Below are 15,616 nucleotides of genomic sequence, written 5' to 3' on the forward strand. Positions count from 1 at the left end.
TCTCTCCTGCCCCCCCCTTTTTGAGTGCTCCGACATTAAGCAGTTCACTATGGGGGCACCCAAGCTGAGTCACAGCTCCCTGTGTCCATTTAGACACTGATCTTTGACCCGGCTCAGCCACCTCTCTCTCTTAATTGGCTAAATGATTTTGATTGACAGCAATGGGAGCCAATTGCGCTTGGCTGCTGTCTCAGCCATAGAGAAGGGGAGTCCCAGGCAGATTTAACACTCCCGCAAAATCGCTGGATAAAGACGGGCTCAGGTAAGTATTAAGGGGGGCTAAAGGGGGCTGCTGCACACAGAAGGTGTTTAATCTTAATGCATAAACCTTCTGCCTTTACAAGCCCTTTAAATCATGACCATGTTTCTTATTCAGGGACCTTGGAGTACGCAGGTTACCACAGTTTATATAATCTCCTTTGAAATACTGTATTTATACGTTCTTATTAGCAGAATCACAGGGTCCAAATAGTGGAAAGTAAAGGAACAGAAGAGTATAATTCAACTAACAATATCTAATGGAGGAGAGGCAACTATAAGTTTTTTTATTTTGGTGTTTACATACCATTTAATCTTAGCCTGTATTCAGCTTTTTGTATTTTAATACATAGATGCATCTGATATTATTAAAGCTAGAGACAATAAAAGTTTAGTTAAACAAAGGTAACTTGTTTTTTTTTAACTTATTAAACTTATTCCTTTATCATCACTGAAGAGGAAAGATGACAATTACATTTTGAAGTGTATGCTGACAATTTCCTTACCAGAAAAGGTAATGTAGAATCCTTCATATGATATTGAAAAATCAGAAATAAATCGCAACTGAGCTCTGAAATTTCCATAGAGACCGGCATTAATTGCTGCAGGGAGTTCAGAGCCGGTGAGCCGTGCCAGAGGCTGGGTAAAGCTACCATTTTCGGTAATTAGTAAGTAGTCATGAAGATCTTCCAGATGAAAGGTGTGAAAGGTGAACTGAACGCCTAAAAAAACAAACGAGATTTAGAAGTGCAGCTAATATCATTACAAACAATTCAAATATAATATTACTGTATTGGTGAAATAGTCATGTATTCCATTATGGGCAAAATGTCAGAAATAAAAGAAGGAAAAATCTTCTGCTTTTTTAACATATGTTACAAAATGAAAACAGGGTTGAATTTATTATAATGGCACTTGAAGACCAATTCTCAGGGTAGTAGGAAACATGGGTGCAGCCCCAGACCCCAACATTTGAGAAAACCTTTTTCTTTACCTCTTTTTTCCATTTTCTTTCCCCCTTTAGACACTTCTGACTAAATTCAGGAAGATAACTTTAGGGGAAAGGAGGTGCAGTAGGTTCTGAGAGGACTCAGAAGGCTCTTTATAGTTCAAGGAAAAATGAAACCATTTTTCCCTTCTAGGGTTAGCTGGGTGTACATGTAAAAAGTAGTTTTGAATATTCTGTAAATATGGTCATATGTTGACCTAATGGGACATTCCAGCAGTATTTATTTTACTAACATAATCACCTAAAATAAAGATTGTGTAAATGGGATGTCATCATAAGGACCAGATTTACAATTTGATCTTCCATAGACTGGCTGCCTTGTGCCATGTCTTTCGCAAAAACAAAACTTTGGCCGACATCACACTGCTTCCTCTTCTATTTTTCTCTTTCAGAGTCCCAATACATCTGTCAGTACAGGAAGTTTGAAGGTGGAAACAACAGGTGCCCTTGTTTTCTTAACACCCACAAAGGATGCCTACCCATCGAGCATCTCACATACCAACATGTCTTGAAATATTTAATATTTGAAAAAAGATAAAATCACTCCATATATCCCTATATGATGGCATTTCCATTTATTAAATATTGAATATAACATTTCCAATGGGGTCCGGGTGCAGCTCCAGCTGCATAACCAAACTGCCCATTCTTACTGATATTATTTTACAGCTTGGCGGGCCATCAGCAGTGATTTCTGAAAAAAAAAAAGTGTAATAGGAAGGAGGAGAATGTCTGTGAGCCAATAATTAGCAGTGGTCAATGTAACTCCAAAACAGCCTGCAAGGCTGTAGGTCTATATGTAGCTTTGGACCCAGACCTAGGTTTAGCTTTAAAACAGAAGGTATTTGCATATCTCTCTTCTGACACAATAAAAATATAGGGAATATACATATCTTATAGGTCTTTTAATGGTCTTACACAAATGAATTTCCGTGACTCTATTGCTTATCAAAAAATTACCCATAGAAATGGAACAAATTAGATTTCTATATAAATAGGAAAAATTGATAATTCAAGCTGCATGGCAGTGTGAACTATGGTTACAAATGCACAGCGGCACTAATATTTAACTGATGCTCTTGCAGTAGCACAGCTTAAAAGTATTTTCACAGTCCAAACCATTAATCAGTCTTTCTATAACAGTAAAAGTAATGGAAACTTTGTCTGTACTTGTAGCATGATTAAATTACACTATTCCTATTTCTTTTTTAATATTTTGTACGTTCTGAATTAGTGTTTTAAAAACCGGTATACCAAGCTTACAAATCAAAGTTGGCTATTGGGTTAAGTCCAAAAAAAAAAAAAAAGGCGCTAATTGCATTTCATAGCAAGGCATTCGCTAGAGAAAAAGAGCCAGTCTGGGAATGGAGCCAAGGTCACAGGTTAGGGGAAAGTCTGTGTAGCTGGACTTTTATAGTAAAAAAAGATCTAGTATGGACAGGCGAGAACTGTACTCACTTCAGTGTACTCTCAGTAAGGCCAGTATACGAAATTGGAATAAATAGGTCGCAAATGCTAAAAGTGAAGGGTAAATCACATGAGGCCATCATACACAGTTTAATAGAAGAATTCATTTGATGAAAGTTGTCAAGTATTGCCAAACATAAATGAAGTGTAACTACGAAAAAACTCTTTATCAAATGAATGTGATTTATTGTACAGAAAGCACATTCATTCACGTGTGATGTAAAAGTATGCCTAGACAAAAATATACTGTTGGATAATACCGATCACTCTGTTGGAGCTCACACTGCCATATGCGATATGCAGAGGGTGTCAATTAAATGTTAACGACACCCCCAGTTTGATCGCATATCGCAGTGCGATCTGACAGTTCGCACAGGATCGGATCGCACAAGTGTGAACCACTGTGCGATCCGATCCTGATGCGGCTGGAAAAAAGGGTCCTGTGCGTCTTTTGTGCGGGTGCAGTGTGAATTTCAGCCATACAAAGTGTATGGCTGAATTCACACCACACATCCGATCGCATGTAATGAAGGAGCAGTGCGCTCTGATATTACATGCAATTTCCGCACTCGCAAGAGTGTGAACTGGCCCTTAGGGCTCTTTCACACAGTCCGCCTCCGTCGGCAGACTCTGTGCTGCTCAGCGGGGGATCGATCTGAGCAGGCAGGTGACAGCTCCCTCTCCACTCTGTGTGTGGAGAGGGAGGTGTCAGAGCCCCGCTTCTCTCTATGGGGGAGCCTGTCCGCTCTCATCCGATCCCATCCGATCCCCTGGACGGATGGAAATCAGGGTTTCCATCCGTCCGGATTTCACGGACAGGATCGGATGAGGGTGTCAGCGAACATGTCACCGCTGACATCCGCTGCCCCATAGGGATGCATGGAGGATCCGATCAGGCCCACCTAAAAAACTGACAGGCGGATCCGATCGGATCGTTAGTGTGAAAGGGGCCTTAGAGGTATAATAATTGAATTTTGTGATCAGATCAGCTAAAGTGTATCAAAACAAAAAAACATGTTTCAATTTACAGTTCATTTTCTTCAGAAAGAAGCAACAGTCATGCCCCCTGCTGTTCTGCACAGAAGACCACTGATTCTCATTTGGAAGCTGTGGACTCTCTGCATAGGTTTGGTATGCCTCCTGCTATATTAGACTTATATTTCTCTGATAAGCAAAGCTTACGATCTCTGCTAATTCAAGAGCTCTAGCTTTAACTCAGGAAGGGACTTGTCAGACCTCTTCAAAAAGGCCACTGCTTATACATAAAAAGCAGGGGATCTTTTCTACAGCAGGTTGGCAGAGGACAAGGTTTTCACTGCAGCAGGTAATCTGTAGGTGCCGGTTCACACTACCGCGGCACGACTTCGGGGGCGACCTGTGAAGTCGTGTGCACCGCGACTTTGGCGCGACTTGCGCGGACTTCAGATAATGAATGTCAATGCAAGTCGCTCTGATGTCGCCCCGAAGTAGTACAGGAACTATTTTCTAATTCGGAGTGACTTGAGTTGCTCCTATTAGAATGGTTCCCATAGCACTGCATGGACCGCGACTTGTCAGGCTGACCAATCACCTGACAAGTCGCGGTAGTGTGAATGGGCACTAAGACTCACTTGTTGTTTTTATGCACCTGGTATGTATTTAGCAAATTTAAAGTGAAAGTTCAGATGATTATAAAAATAAATTAGTGTTTAGGCTTAGGCAAGTGACATTCTTGAACTGCAAGTCCCCTAATAACACAAACATGGAACCTGCAGAGAATGAAACTTTATAGAAGTTCATTGGAGCAGAACAATAAAGCTTGGTACATAGTTTGTTTTTTGTTTTGCTTTCATTTAAAAAAATGAACGGATTCCCACATCAACACACAAGCAAGGTGAATGGAGAAATCCTTCCTGCTGTGACATTGTATTTTAACAGTGGGGACTGTCCACTGTCAGAATACACTGATTAGCACTTGCAGCCACTGATCAATGAAATTTCTCCAGTGTGGATCTTCAACCGAAGTGAATCCAATGATCGACTTCTGTCAAAATGGGAGGGCTGCACAATGATCGAAATTCAGCCGCTCCTTACTGAACTGGCAAAATTTAGGTTCATCTGTACTCACCCTAAGGAATGAATGTTCCCACTTATCTAGATCTTGTTAACATATACATATAGGCAGGGATCTCCTCTGATGTTATTTCTTGTTATTTCTCTTTTGGGTTGAAAATAATTGTTTGTATTGCACTTTTGAAATATTTAATATACTGTTTTACTTGTACTCCCTTGTTTTGTTTGTGTTCATTTGTACAGCACTACAGCAGGTGATAGTGCTATATAAAACAAAATGAATAACAGTCAGGATAACACCTACTGGAGAGTCTACCTTGGGAAAAGCCCTTTTCCTCAGCACACAGATAACAAGATTTTGGGACGGATTCCTCAAACCATCTGATGAAGTGGAATCATCCTTGAAGTGGCATGTTTGTTGTTAACTCTGATTTCATAGATACAGGATTTTTTTTTTCAAGAAAGATTGGTGTTACTGTGAAATGTTACATGTCACCAGCCATCTAGGACTCATTTGTTCTCACTTGAGTTTTCCTAACAATGCCATAGATCAAAGATCAGATCAGAGGCAACAAAAATCTGCTGTGTTATTGCAGAGAATTTCAACAACAAATCTCCAACATCATTTAACCACTTCAACTCTAGCACTTGCTTGTCTTTGACATTACCTAAAGGACAACTCTACTTTTGTGGGGAGAAAAAATAGAAAATAATAACAATTGTTTTAGTATATACAATTACATTACAAGTCAGATTGTAATAGAATTTTTATTAAAAAGCACATGCACCAGGATGAATAGTTACTTAAACGAATACTTACTATATTCTACAAATTTCCAAACTCCCTTTTTTAGCATGAACATATACTTGAAAAAGAAAGGGGATGCGCACACCCACACACCAAAGCCACGGGAGGGAAAATAACGTTCATTAGGATTTTAATAATTAGTAGGATTATTGGGTGTAGTGTTTGATACTATTAGAATGTAGACCATAAATTCTCCATACACTTCCAAAATTAGATTGGCTGGTTCAAAAAGTTAAAATCTCAATCTCTCCCATTTAAAAATCTGGTATTAACCACTTCTGGACCGGAAGGATTTACTGTTACTTTAAAAGACAATTGTGTGGTTGTGCGACGATGTACCTAAATAAAAATGATGTATTTTTTCCCACAAATAGAGCTTTCTTTTGGGGGCATTTGATCACCTGTGCAATTCTTATTTTTTGCGCTATATACAAAAAAAAGAGCGACGATTCTGAAAAAAAATATATATATATTTTTTCACATTCTGCTATATAACATCCCCAAAAAAAAAAAAATGTAAAAATCAAAATTTTTTAACATTTTAGGCCAATTTGTTTTCAGCTACATATTTTTGGTAAAAAAAAATCGCAATAAGCGTTTTTTGATTAGTTTGCGCAAAAGTTATCGCGTCTACTAACTACCGGAAAGATTTATGTCATTTTTATTGTTTTTTTTTTTTTACACTCCATTATTCTTCTTGTATATACCAATGCTATCCCAGGGAATATGCTTGGTTTTAGATCCCTGTGTCAGCTCCGAGATTTGTTTGAGCGGCAAATTACAGTCAGCCATTCTGATTGATACCTCACACTATATGGTCCCGAGGAGGTTACGCTATATACAAATCGCATTGACCACTGGATTGGGACCGGCACACCTCCAATATTATGTTGTTTGGTATATCTGTACAAAAGTGTTACAGGTGTTTGTGTCCTTAATCCTACATTTGCTATTTTGATTGGGCAGACCTCTATTCAGAGGTTGTTGGCACAATTGGATTTTATTATTCTATATTCTTGTATAAAAGAATGTATTTTATATTTTTTTGTATGGTATGTCTTGTGTTTGTGCCATTAAAGTCCAACATTTATGGTAAGGCTAGTCCTTACAATTGCATGGGTATTGGAAATTACATATAATTTTCAATCTGCAACACTTTAATTTTCTGTGAAATGCAATGCAATATGGCAATTCTCTACACACATGGTTTGGCTTACTAATTTTCCCAAAAATCTGCACTAATATACAAGTCCGATTTTTGGCATCCCCTGCAACAAAAATATAACTTTTTGTGAAATGCTCCCAAAGGGAAATCACATCTAAAGGGATGCAGACCCTGTCAATTTCCTCTTTAGAACCCTGCAAGTGCAACAGCTGATTGGTAAATATAAAATGACTCCCATTAGATTCACTTTGCAAATGGACACAGAGAAACAAACAGCTATTCTATGGTGAGGTACGTCATTTCCTTATTTGCATCAGCCCCTCCTCCTTAGTTGCCATTCCGGTGCCTGCACCTGAACCGATGAACAAATTGGCTTTAGGGGGGCCGACATTGCGGAATCCCTGGACAGGTAAGAGTCCCTATATTAAAAAACAGCAGCTACATTATTTGTAGCTGCTGACTTTAAATTATTATTATTTTTTTTTTTTTGTACTGGCTTGAACTCCGCTTTAACTGCCTCTTCAATTACACACACTCACCTACCCAGTAATATTCAGTACCTCCAGTTAAGGTAGATCATTTTTGACTCATTTTTTCCTATTCCTTTGACAGTGCTGGTTCTTGGTGATTGCCAGCTTGGGCAGTTAGCACTATCTACAACCTAACATCAAGTGTGAAAAACTATTAGTATAAATTTGGATCTACCATATTTCACATGAATCATTGGAATGCATGTATGACTCCCCAAATCACAGAAATATGGATAATTATTTGGAGAATAATAAATTAGTTTTTGCCATAAATGAAAAATTGCTATATTTTGGCAATCAACCTCAATCACATAGTTTCTGGCAGCAAAGGGAATCTAACTAAAAAGATTTGTGACTTTTGCTTTAAATCTAAATATTCATTTATAGTTACCTGTCAGTGTGTAGACATCTGGAGTATTTCAGAATTTTGGTATATTTTGTTACCAATAAATTTACAATTTTCACATTTGAACCAAAAATCTATTTCAATAGACACAGAATCATAAAGTGTATGCTCATAAAAAATTAAAAACGTCTTCCTCGAAAGTGGTAGGAAAAGTCAGGTCATCAAAAACAATGATGCAGTAAACACTGCACAGTAACATAAGAAAAGACATTGAAATAAATGACAATACACAGAACCAATGTAGAGAAAGGATGGTTTTGTTCCAATTAAGCTTATTTTAATGTAACAGCTTTCACAACATGAGTGCTCCTAATCAGTGCAATGCTATCAACTGCCTTGTTCTTCATGATGCTACTTAATGCACTGTGCAATTCTCTTAATGGAGTTGAAGCAAGAACAGAGAACAAAAGTATGCAAAACATGATACTTAGTAACTGAGAGAGAAGGTAAAAAAGATTTTAATTCTCACCCATAACAGTCACCCTGGAGTGAAGCACGTACTGGCTACCAACATTTATATACTGTAGACACTAATTAGGTAAGTGCAACAGTATTTAACACATAACACAAATTGGTAATATGGTTTCCTAAACATTTCTCTGGTAGGTTTTAAAGGAATATAAGAAATATTAGTTAAAATAAATGAATTCTGTACAATGTACAGGATTTTTATGTGTATTTGATAAAGCATTGACAACAACAATAAATATGCAACTAAGTGCAATTCTGTTGCAACCAGATTTACATCTACTAAAGTAAAGCCGACCATAGATACATCCATTCTCGGTCAGTTCAGCAGGGACTGGCGAGATTCAGTCCATCTATGGGCAGGCTGGTTTTACTGAAGTTGATTGATGGATGGACTTCTGTACAACCAGTCTGTTGGACTTTTTTCATATGATCACTGCCAGTGGCTATAGAAGCCAGCAGTGGTCTTTGAATTCTGCTAGTGGGGAAGGCTCTCCATGCTCCCTCAAGCAGAACACAATGGCGCTACAGGAAGGAAAGAAAATTACAAAATCCCCCCATCAACACAATCAGTTGGAAGGAAAGAAAAATGCATAATTGATGGGTTCCTTAACCACTTAAGCCCCAGAAGATTTTACCCCCTTCCTGACCAGGTCCTATTTTGCGATTCGGGACTGTGTGAATTTAACGGACAATTGCGCGGTCGTGCAACGCTGTACCTAAACGAATTTGACGTCCTTTTTTTCCCACAAATAGAGCTTTCTTGTGGTGGTATTTGATCACCTGTGCGATTTTTTGATCATGCGCTATAAACAAAAAAAGAGCGACAATTTTGCAAAAATAACAATATTTTGCACATTTTTTTAAATGGAATTCCCCAAAAAAATGTAAAAATCAAAATTTTTTAACATTTTTGGCCAATTTGTTTTCTGCTACATATATTTGGTAGAAAAAAATCACAATAAGCATATTTTGATTGGTTTGCGCAAAAGTTATTGTGTTTACTAACTAAGGGAAAGATTTTTGTAATTTTTGTTGTTTTTTTTTAACAAGTAATGGCGGCGATCTGCGATTTGTTTTGCTGGACTGCGACATTGCGGCGGACAGATCGGACCCCTGACTGACATTTTTGACACTTTTGGGGAAACCAGTGACATTACTACAGTAATCAGTGCTATACATATGCACTGTTACTGTAAAAATGACACTGGCAGGGAAGGGGTTAACTTTATTAGAGAAGGAGGGGTTAAGTATGTCCCTAGGGGCGTGTTTCTAACCGTGCAGGGATGTGGATTTACATGTAACAGCAGACATCAACGGTCCTACATAGGAGAACCATTAGATCTCTACTGTTACACAGGGAAGAATGACAGGCGGCTTTGTTTACATAAGCCGCCTGCCTTTCTCCCTTCACAGCGGACGATCACGAGTGACCGGCGGACATCGGGTCTGCCGATCACTCGCGCGGAGGTGTCCATGAATGAGCGGGGCGGGAGCGCGCCTCCGGCGGCGCACGCTCGCCCCCTATTGGCTCACAGGCTAGTGACGTACCGGTACGTCACTTTGCCTGGCCGGGGCTGACCGCCGCATTATATGTACTTGCGGCGGTCGGCAAGCGGTGAAGATAAGATCATGGGTATTTTTCTTTGGCATGTGTTTCTGCAAGATATTGCTCTTATCGTGTTTCCTATAAGTACACTCACACCAAAGAAATGTGATGGGAATAAAATATGAAATAAAAATGGAGTTTACAAATGTTAGGGCTGCTGCTACAAGCCACTGCTGGGCGTATGAAGAATAATGGATTACAACAATAGAAATTTAACTATGCGGTCAGCAGCACAAGCTCTAGTGCTAATTAATGAGCAATCAAACATATTATAAAAAAACTCATCCAAATATCGTGCACAGAAATATCATTAAAATGCTCTAAAGAAAATAATAAATAATTGGTGCAAAAAGTATAAAGAACCCCACTAAACCTAATGTGCAAATACATGATATAGTGTAAAATAATTCTGTGGTAAAAGTCCAAAAAAAAGTCCAACACAGACTGTGTACTGGATCCTTAAAAGATATCCACCCAGATGAACGCAATCTTCCTGCCACCAATGGCCAGATGAGTAATGCAATTATATCCTGGGTATCGTGATGGTGACACCTTCCGTGCTGAAAGTGATAGGAATTCCCATTTACCAGATAGTAGTGATCCCTCTTACCATATGGCAAGTAGAGATCCAAGCAAGCTTAAGTAGTCTTCATGACCTATATACAGGCTTCCAGCTTGTCCTCCCAATAGGGTTCCTCCGCAAGATAGGTGACACTTCTGATGATCCCAAGGAAAAAACACAAAAAAAGGGAAACGGGCTCCTCATTGCATAGTATTGTTTATTAGATATAAAAATATATTCCCTTGTAGGGCCAATACAAATAATTAATAGAAGTAATAAAAAGTGCTCTTGTGCAGTTATCCACACTGACAACGGAGAGTTGTACAATACTTGAAGGACCAGCAGCGGCGTGCGTTCCAGCTTGTACCAAAAATGAGGTGATGTGCATCTCATCTTGACGCGTTTTGTCATAGGAAGACGTCATCTTTATGATGAAATGCATCAAGCTGGGACGCACATCGCCTCATTTTAGTTGCTAGCTTGAACACACCCCACTGTTGGCCCTTCAGGCATTGTACGGCTCTCTGTTGTCAGCGTGGATAACTTCACGAGAGCACTTTTTATTACTCCTTTTTAATTACTTGTATTGGCCCTACAAGGGAATATATTTTTATATCTAATAAAACGATACTACGCTATGAGGAGCCCGCTTCCCCTTTTTGTGTTTTCTCCTTGGGATCATCAGAAGTGTCACCTATCTCATGGAGAAACCCTATTGGGAGGAAAAGCTGGGAACCTGTATATGGGACACAGAGACCACTTAGGCTTGCTTGGATCTCTACTTGCCATACGGTAAGAGGAATCACTACTATCCGGTGACTGGGAATTCCTATCACTTTCAGCACAGACGGTGTCACCATCACTATACCCAGGATATATTGGCATTATGCATCTGGCCATTGGTGGCAGGAGGATTGCATTCATATGGATGGATATATTTTAAGGACCCAGTACACAGTCTGTTTTTTGGACTTTTACTACAGAATTATTTTACACTATATCACGTATTTGCACATTGGGTTTAGGGGGTTTCTTTATACTTTTTGCACCAATTATTTATTATTTGTTTAGAGCACATTAATTAATGATATTTTGGTGCACAATATTTGGATGAGTTTTTTTATAATGTCTTTGATTGCTCATTAATTAGCACTAGAGCTTTTGCTGCTGACCGCATAGTTAAATTTCTATTATGGTAATCCATTATTGCTGTTATCAGTATTGAAAAAAAAAAAAAAAAACTGTAAATAACTGGGAGTTCCAAAGCATCTTGTAATGAGGAGCAAACATGTATACATGTATATGCTGTTAGTTCTCTATAATATCCATTGTATTTTACAGTGTTGGAACAATGGTTAATTTTAAACAGGCGCAACGCAATAAACACAATAAACAATACTATCAACAATAAACACAATACTATCAAGAATGTGTTACCTTTGCCATGGGTCACTTCAATTGTCCAGGTACAGTTCAAAGAGTTTGGGTAGAACTCAGGGTAACCAGGAGATAAAATTGTGCCACTGGGACCTCTGACATCTCCACCACATAAAGCTGAAGGCAGAAATGCATGACACAGTTACTTTTAAAAACAACTTATACCATGAAAAAATAGGTTTAATATACAAAAACAAAAATGTTTGAAAAGAAAAATGATTACAGCTTTTTTTTCTGGCTTTAATACGAATTTTCATTTTCAAAACTACATGATGAAACTTGGTTCTTTAGAACTGACTTTTGTTTAGCCATCAATGGTAAACATGGTATCTGCTGCAAAATACATTTCAGTGTGTGCTAGAAATTATTCTTAATAGGTGTCATGCTAAGGGCCAGCTGTTCCAGTTATTTAAATACCATGTTGTAAATGATGTTTGAACTGGCTGTACTTCTTGGTGTAATAGCCAGGTTAAAGTGTCAGCAATCCCAAAAACGTACGTGTTCTCAGCTTCCAAAATATTTATCTGAAGTTTTCTTTAAAAATATATTATTCATCAGTAAATACTTGGTGATTCTGGCAGTTCATATGACTTCCTTATTGAGAGTGGCAATGTTATGCAGGCCTATCCTCAGTTTTCTGTGTTGCTACTCTGTCTTTGCATGCTCTGTTTTCATGCCTGGGAAATTCAACACGTCACCTCCCAGCTACCCAACCCTAACATTTTGTAGGGGCAACTCCCAAAGTATGATTGACAGTGCTTCACTTACCTTTTCCTCCCCCTATAGCCCCCCTATGTGAACTCTTATTCAGCCTGGTGGTCACATAACTCAATTTAAACGAAATGATGCACTGAATGCCGCATTTATTTGAATTTTGTTGGAAAATATATTGTTTTTAGTGCTTATCCAATGTTCTATACGTTAGGCAGTGACTTTTTGATGGCCAATGAGGCTGGACTTATGCAGATTAAAGGATTAGTGCACCATTACAAAAAGGTAAGGGGTGTTTGTAAATTAAAATAAACTGCAGCTCTGATTAAAGGTGAATAATATCCTTGCTATAGGTGTAGGCTATTTACATACCTCATAATGCCTGACTTTAATATTCACAGGGCATTGCTAAATGAAGCCTACTCATTACTGCTCACCTCCACCACCACAGTAGTAAGCTCTTTCTCTGATTAAACCCCCCCTCACATGCTCTCTCTCTTCCCTGACACAGTAAGTTTGAATTCAGCATTTCAGAGCGTGAAGCCACCCCTTTAACAGCCATGTCACTTCCTGCAGCTGCTATGTCAACATCCCCTGACTGACATCCATCCCTGCCTATGACCAGCCTGCTGCTGTCATTGACAAATAGAAATTCCACACCTGCACAACCGGACAAAACAGTCTAGCCTGTGAAATGCTATAGCAGCAGGTTGGTTATCAAGGCAGGATCCAGTCTGTCTGATCTGGGGGAGCAGTAAAAAAGGTAGGGGGGGGCATACTGTCTCCTCCAGCTACCTCTCCCTGTTTTTCTGTCTTTTTAGCTCTCTCTGCTGGCACTGACTGTGTGTGAGTCAGTCCCTTTCACATTATAGTCTTCTCCATTACTGCAGAGTAAGCCCCCTTCAGATCATTATCTCTCCATCACACCAGAGTCCCCCATCACATCAGAGTCAAATCCCATTATGTCAGAGTCCCCCTTTTGTATTAGAGTTGTCCCATCACATTATAATCAGTCCCATCCCATTAGAGTCAGACAGTCTTTACTTGTTGGGGATATATCAAACAGTGATTATAACTGGAAAAAGCAAATATCACTTTGACAATGACAAAAACATTGTTTAGTCCTAAAACACAATGGGGTTGATTTACTAAAACTGGACACTACAAACTATGGTACAGCTGTGCATTGTGGCCAACCAACTTCTAACTTCAGCTTGTTCAATAAGGCTTTGGCAAAAAAAAAGCTGGAAGCTGATTGGTTTCTATGCAGAGCGGCACCAGACTTTGCACTCTCGAATCTTAGTAAATCAACCCCACTGGCACATTATGGCCACCATCAACCAGTTTGCATCTTTCAAACAAACAAGGGGCTTGGTTGCTGTGGCCAATAGCTAAACTTTTTTCTCCAAAGTGTAGCTTGGAAGAAAGAATGTAGAAGAAGCAGAACTAGACACTTTAGTTTATACAAGCAATAATATAGAGTATGCAATATTCTGTAAACTGTTATAGGTACAGATTGTTCTTTCTGAGTTTAACTTCTTGAGATATCTTTTCAAAAAATACAGTAATTTGAAGTATGGACATTCTATACAATTATGTGTGTGTTATGAGTGTGTCATAGCTCCTACTCATTCCCTAATCACTTCCATAATTATGCACATAGTAAAGTATGTTACAGAAAATCACACAATGTGTAGAGATTGTGTATTTAGTAAGTATCAAACCTTTAAAATTTGTCTGGAGTTTTCTTTTTTAGAACATATTGTCCATTTAAAAGACAGTAAAAACTTAACCAAACCTGTTTATAATGCTATCCCTGTAAAGAAAAATCAATTCTAATAGAAGTTTGGAAATGAAATGGCTCTGTGAATTCTTAGCAGATTCTGTTTACCCATTAGGACTATTCTTCCAATCATGCTGCAGTGCAAACTTTACAATCTTTATAAATCCTCTGATCAATCAAAGAAAAGTCTAGGCAGGTAAGTTTATTTCAGAAAAAAAAAATCTGAATAGCATTCAAGAGCTTCTGCAAGAAAGCCATTATCATTTCTCATGGTTTATTTAAGATATAAACTTTTCAAAGACTAGTTGTAACTTTTATTTTTCCTTGTCCTTATTAAAAAAAAACAAAAAAACAAAAAACTTGGCTACTTTAAACCAGATCTTAATCAGAGGTTTAAATAACAGACTCAGCGTGAACGTATTCCTACATGGCTACTATATTTCATTGGCACTGGTAAAAAGGAACCCGTTTAGGTGATGGAACTGTGCCCATATACTGTAAAAAGATGCATGATTAAATTATCAGTCATTGAAGTAGGACACTGAAAGCAGCTCATCAGTTATGAACAAAGGTAAATCAAAGGAAACGACAAGGGAAATATAAAATAAATCAATGTATTAAATTATGCACTTATATGGTATCTGAGAATAAAAGTGCCAGACCCCTTTCAGTCCACTGGTATTCATGATGGATGTTTTAAAAAAAATTGATTCCTTTACCAGTCTGCAACAAATATTTTCTTTTTAAAGTAAACCTGAACTCAAAAAATGAAGATTTTTTAGGTCATAGGGAACATCTATAGATAGTAACTTTGCCAAGAGAACACTTTTAAAGTTTAACTTTTTGTCCTGAATTGCTCCTGCGCTATCCTAATATGTTAATGTGCCTATACACTAAGAATGGGTTAATTTCCCTGGGTTTGATCTGCAAACATTTTCACAAATCTTCCTCAGAATTTAACGTTGCAAAGTGTACAGTGAATCCCAATGAAGTCTATTGGGGGGGGGGGGGGGTAAATCTTTTAATTTTGCCATTTTTTAGAGCAAATAAGCAAGATATTGTTAACTGAAAGGCATGGAAAGCTGGTCATTGCCATAGGAAACATGCACCAATACCAAAAAATAATAGTTTCCCTACATAAACTTGACAGCTCCCCTAACAGCTCTGACAAACACTGACAACATGGCTACCATGAGACCACCATAGAAAGGGTCTGGGTTGTCCAATACTTTTTATTATTGGTTCTTGTGACTCAGCTGACAAGTAGAGTTGAACGGACACCTGGATGTCCGTGTTGGGCGGGTTCGGCCGAACTTGAAAAAAAGTCCGTGTCTGTGTCCCGGACTTTTTC

General features: G+C 38.4%; 1 protein-coding gene across 1 annotated transcript in view; it reads right to left on the minus strand.

The window, feature by feature from the left end:
- CSMD3 (CUB and Sushi multiple domains 3) overlaps positions 1-15,616 on the minus strand; it is a 1,619,578-nt gene that overhangs the window by 684,940 nt on the left and 919,022 nt on the right. The window contains exons 20-21 of the mRNA XM_082258441.1: positions 11,772-11,888; positions 765-980 (exon numbers count right to left, since the gene is read on the minus strand). Of these exons, the coding sequence (XP_082114567.1) occupies positions 765-980; positions 11,772-11,888 (333 nt within the window). The remainder of the gene's footprint in view (positions 1-764; positions 981-11,771; positions 11,889-15,616) is intronic.

Source organism: Pelophylax lessonae, assembly GCF_965119305.1.
Source record: "Pelophylax lessonae genome assembly, chromosome: 5".
Classification (NCBI taxonomy): domain Eukaryota; kingdom Metazoa; phylum Chordata; class Amphibia; order Anura; family Ranidae; genus Pelophylax; species Pelophylax lessonae.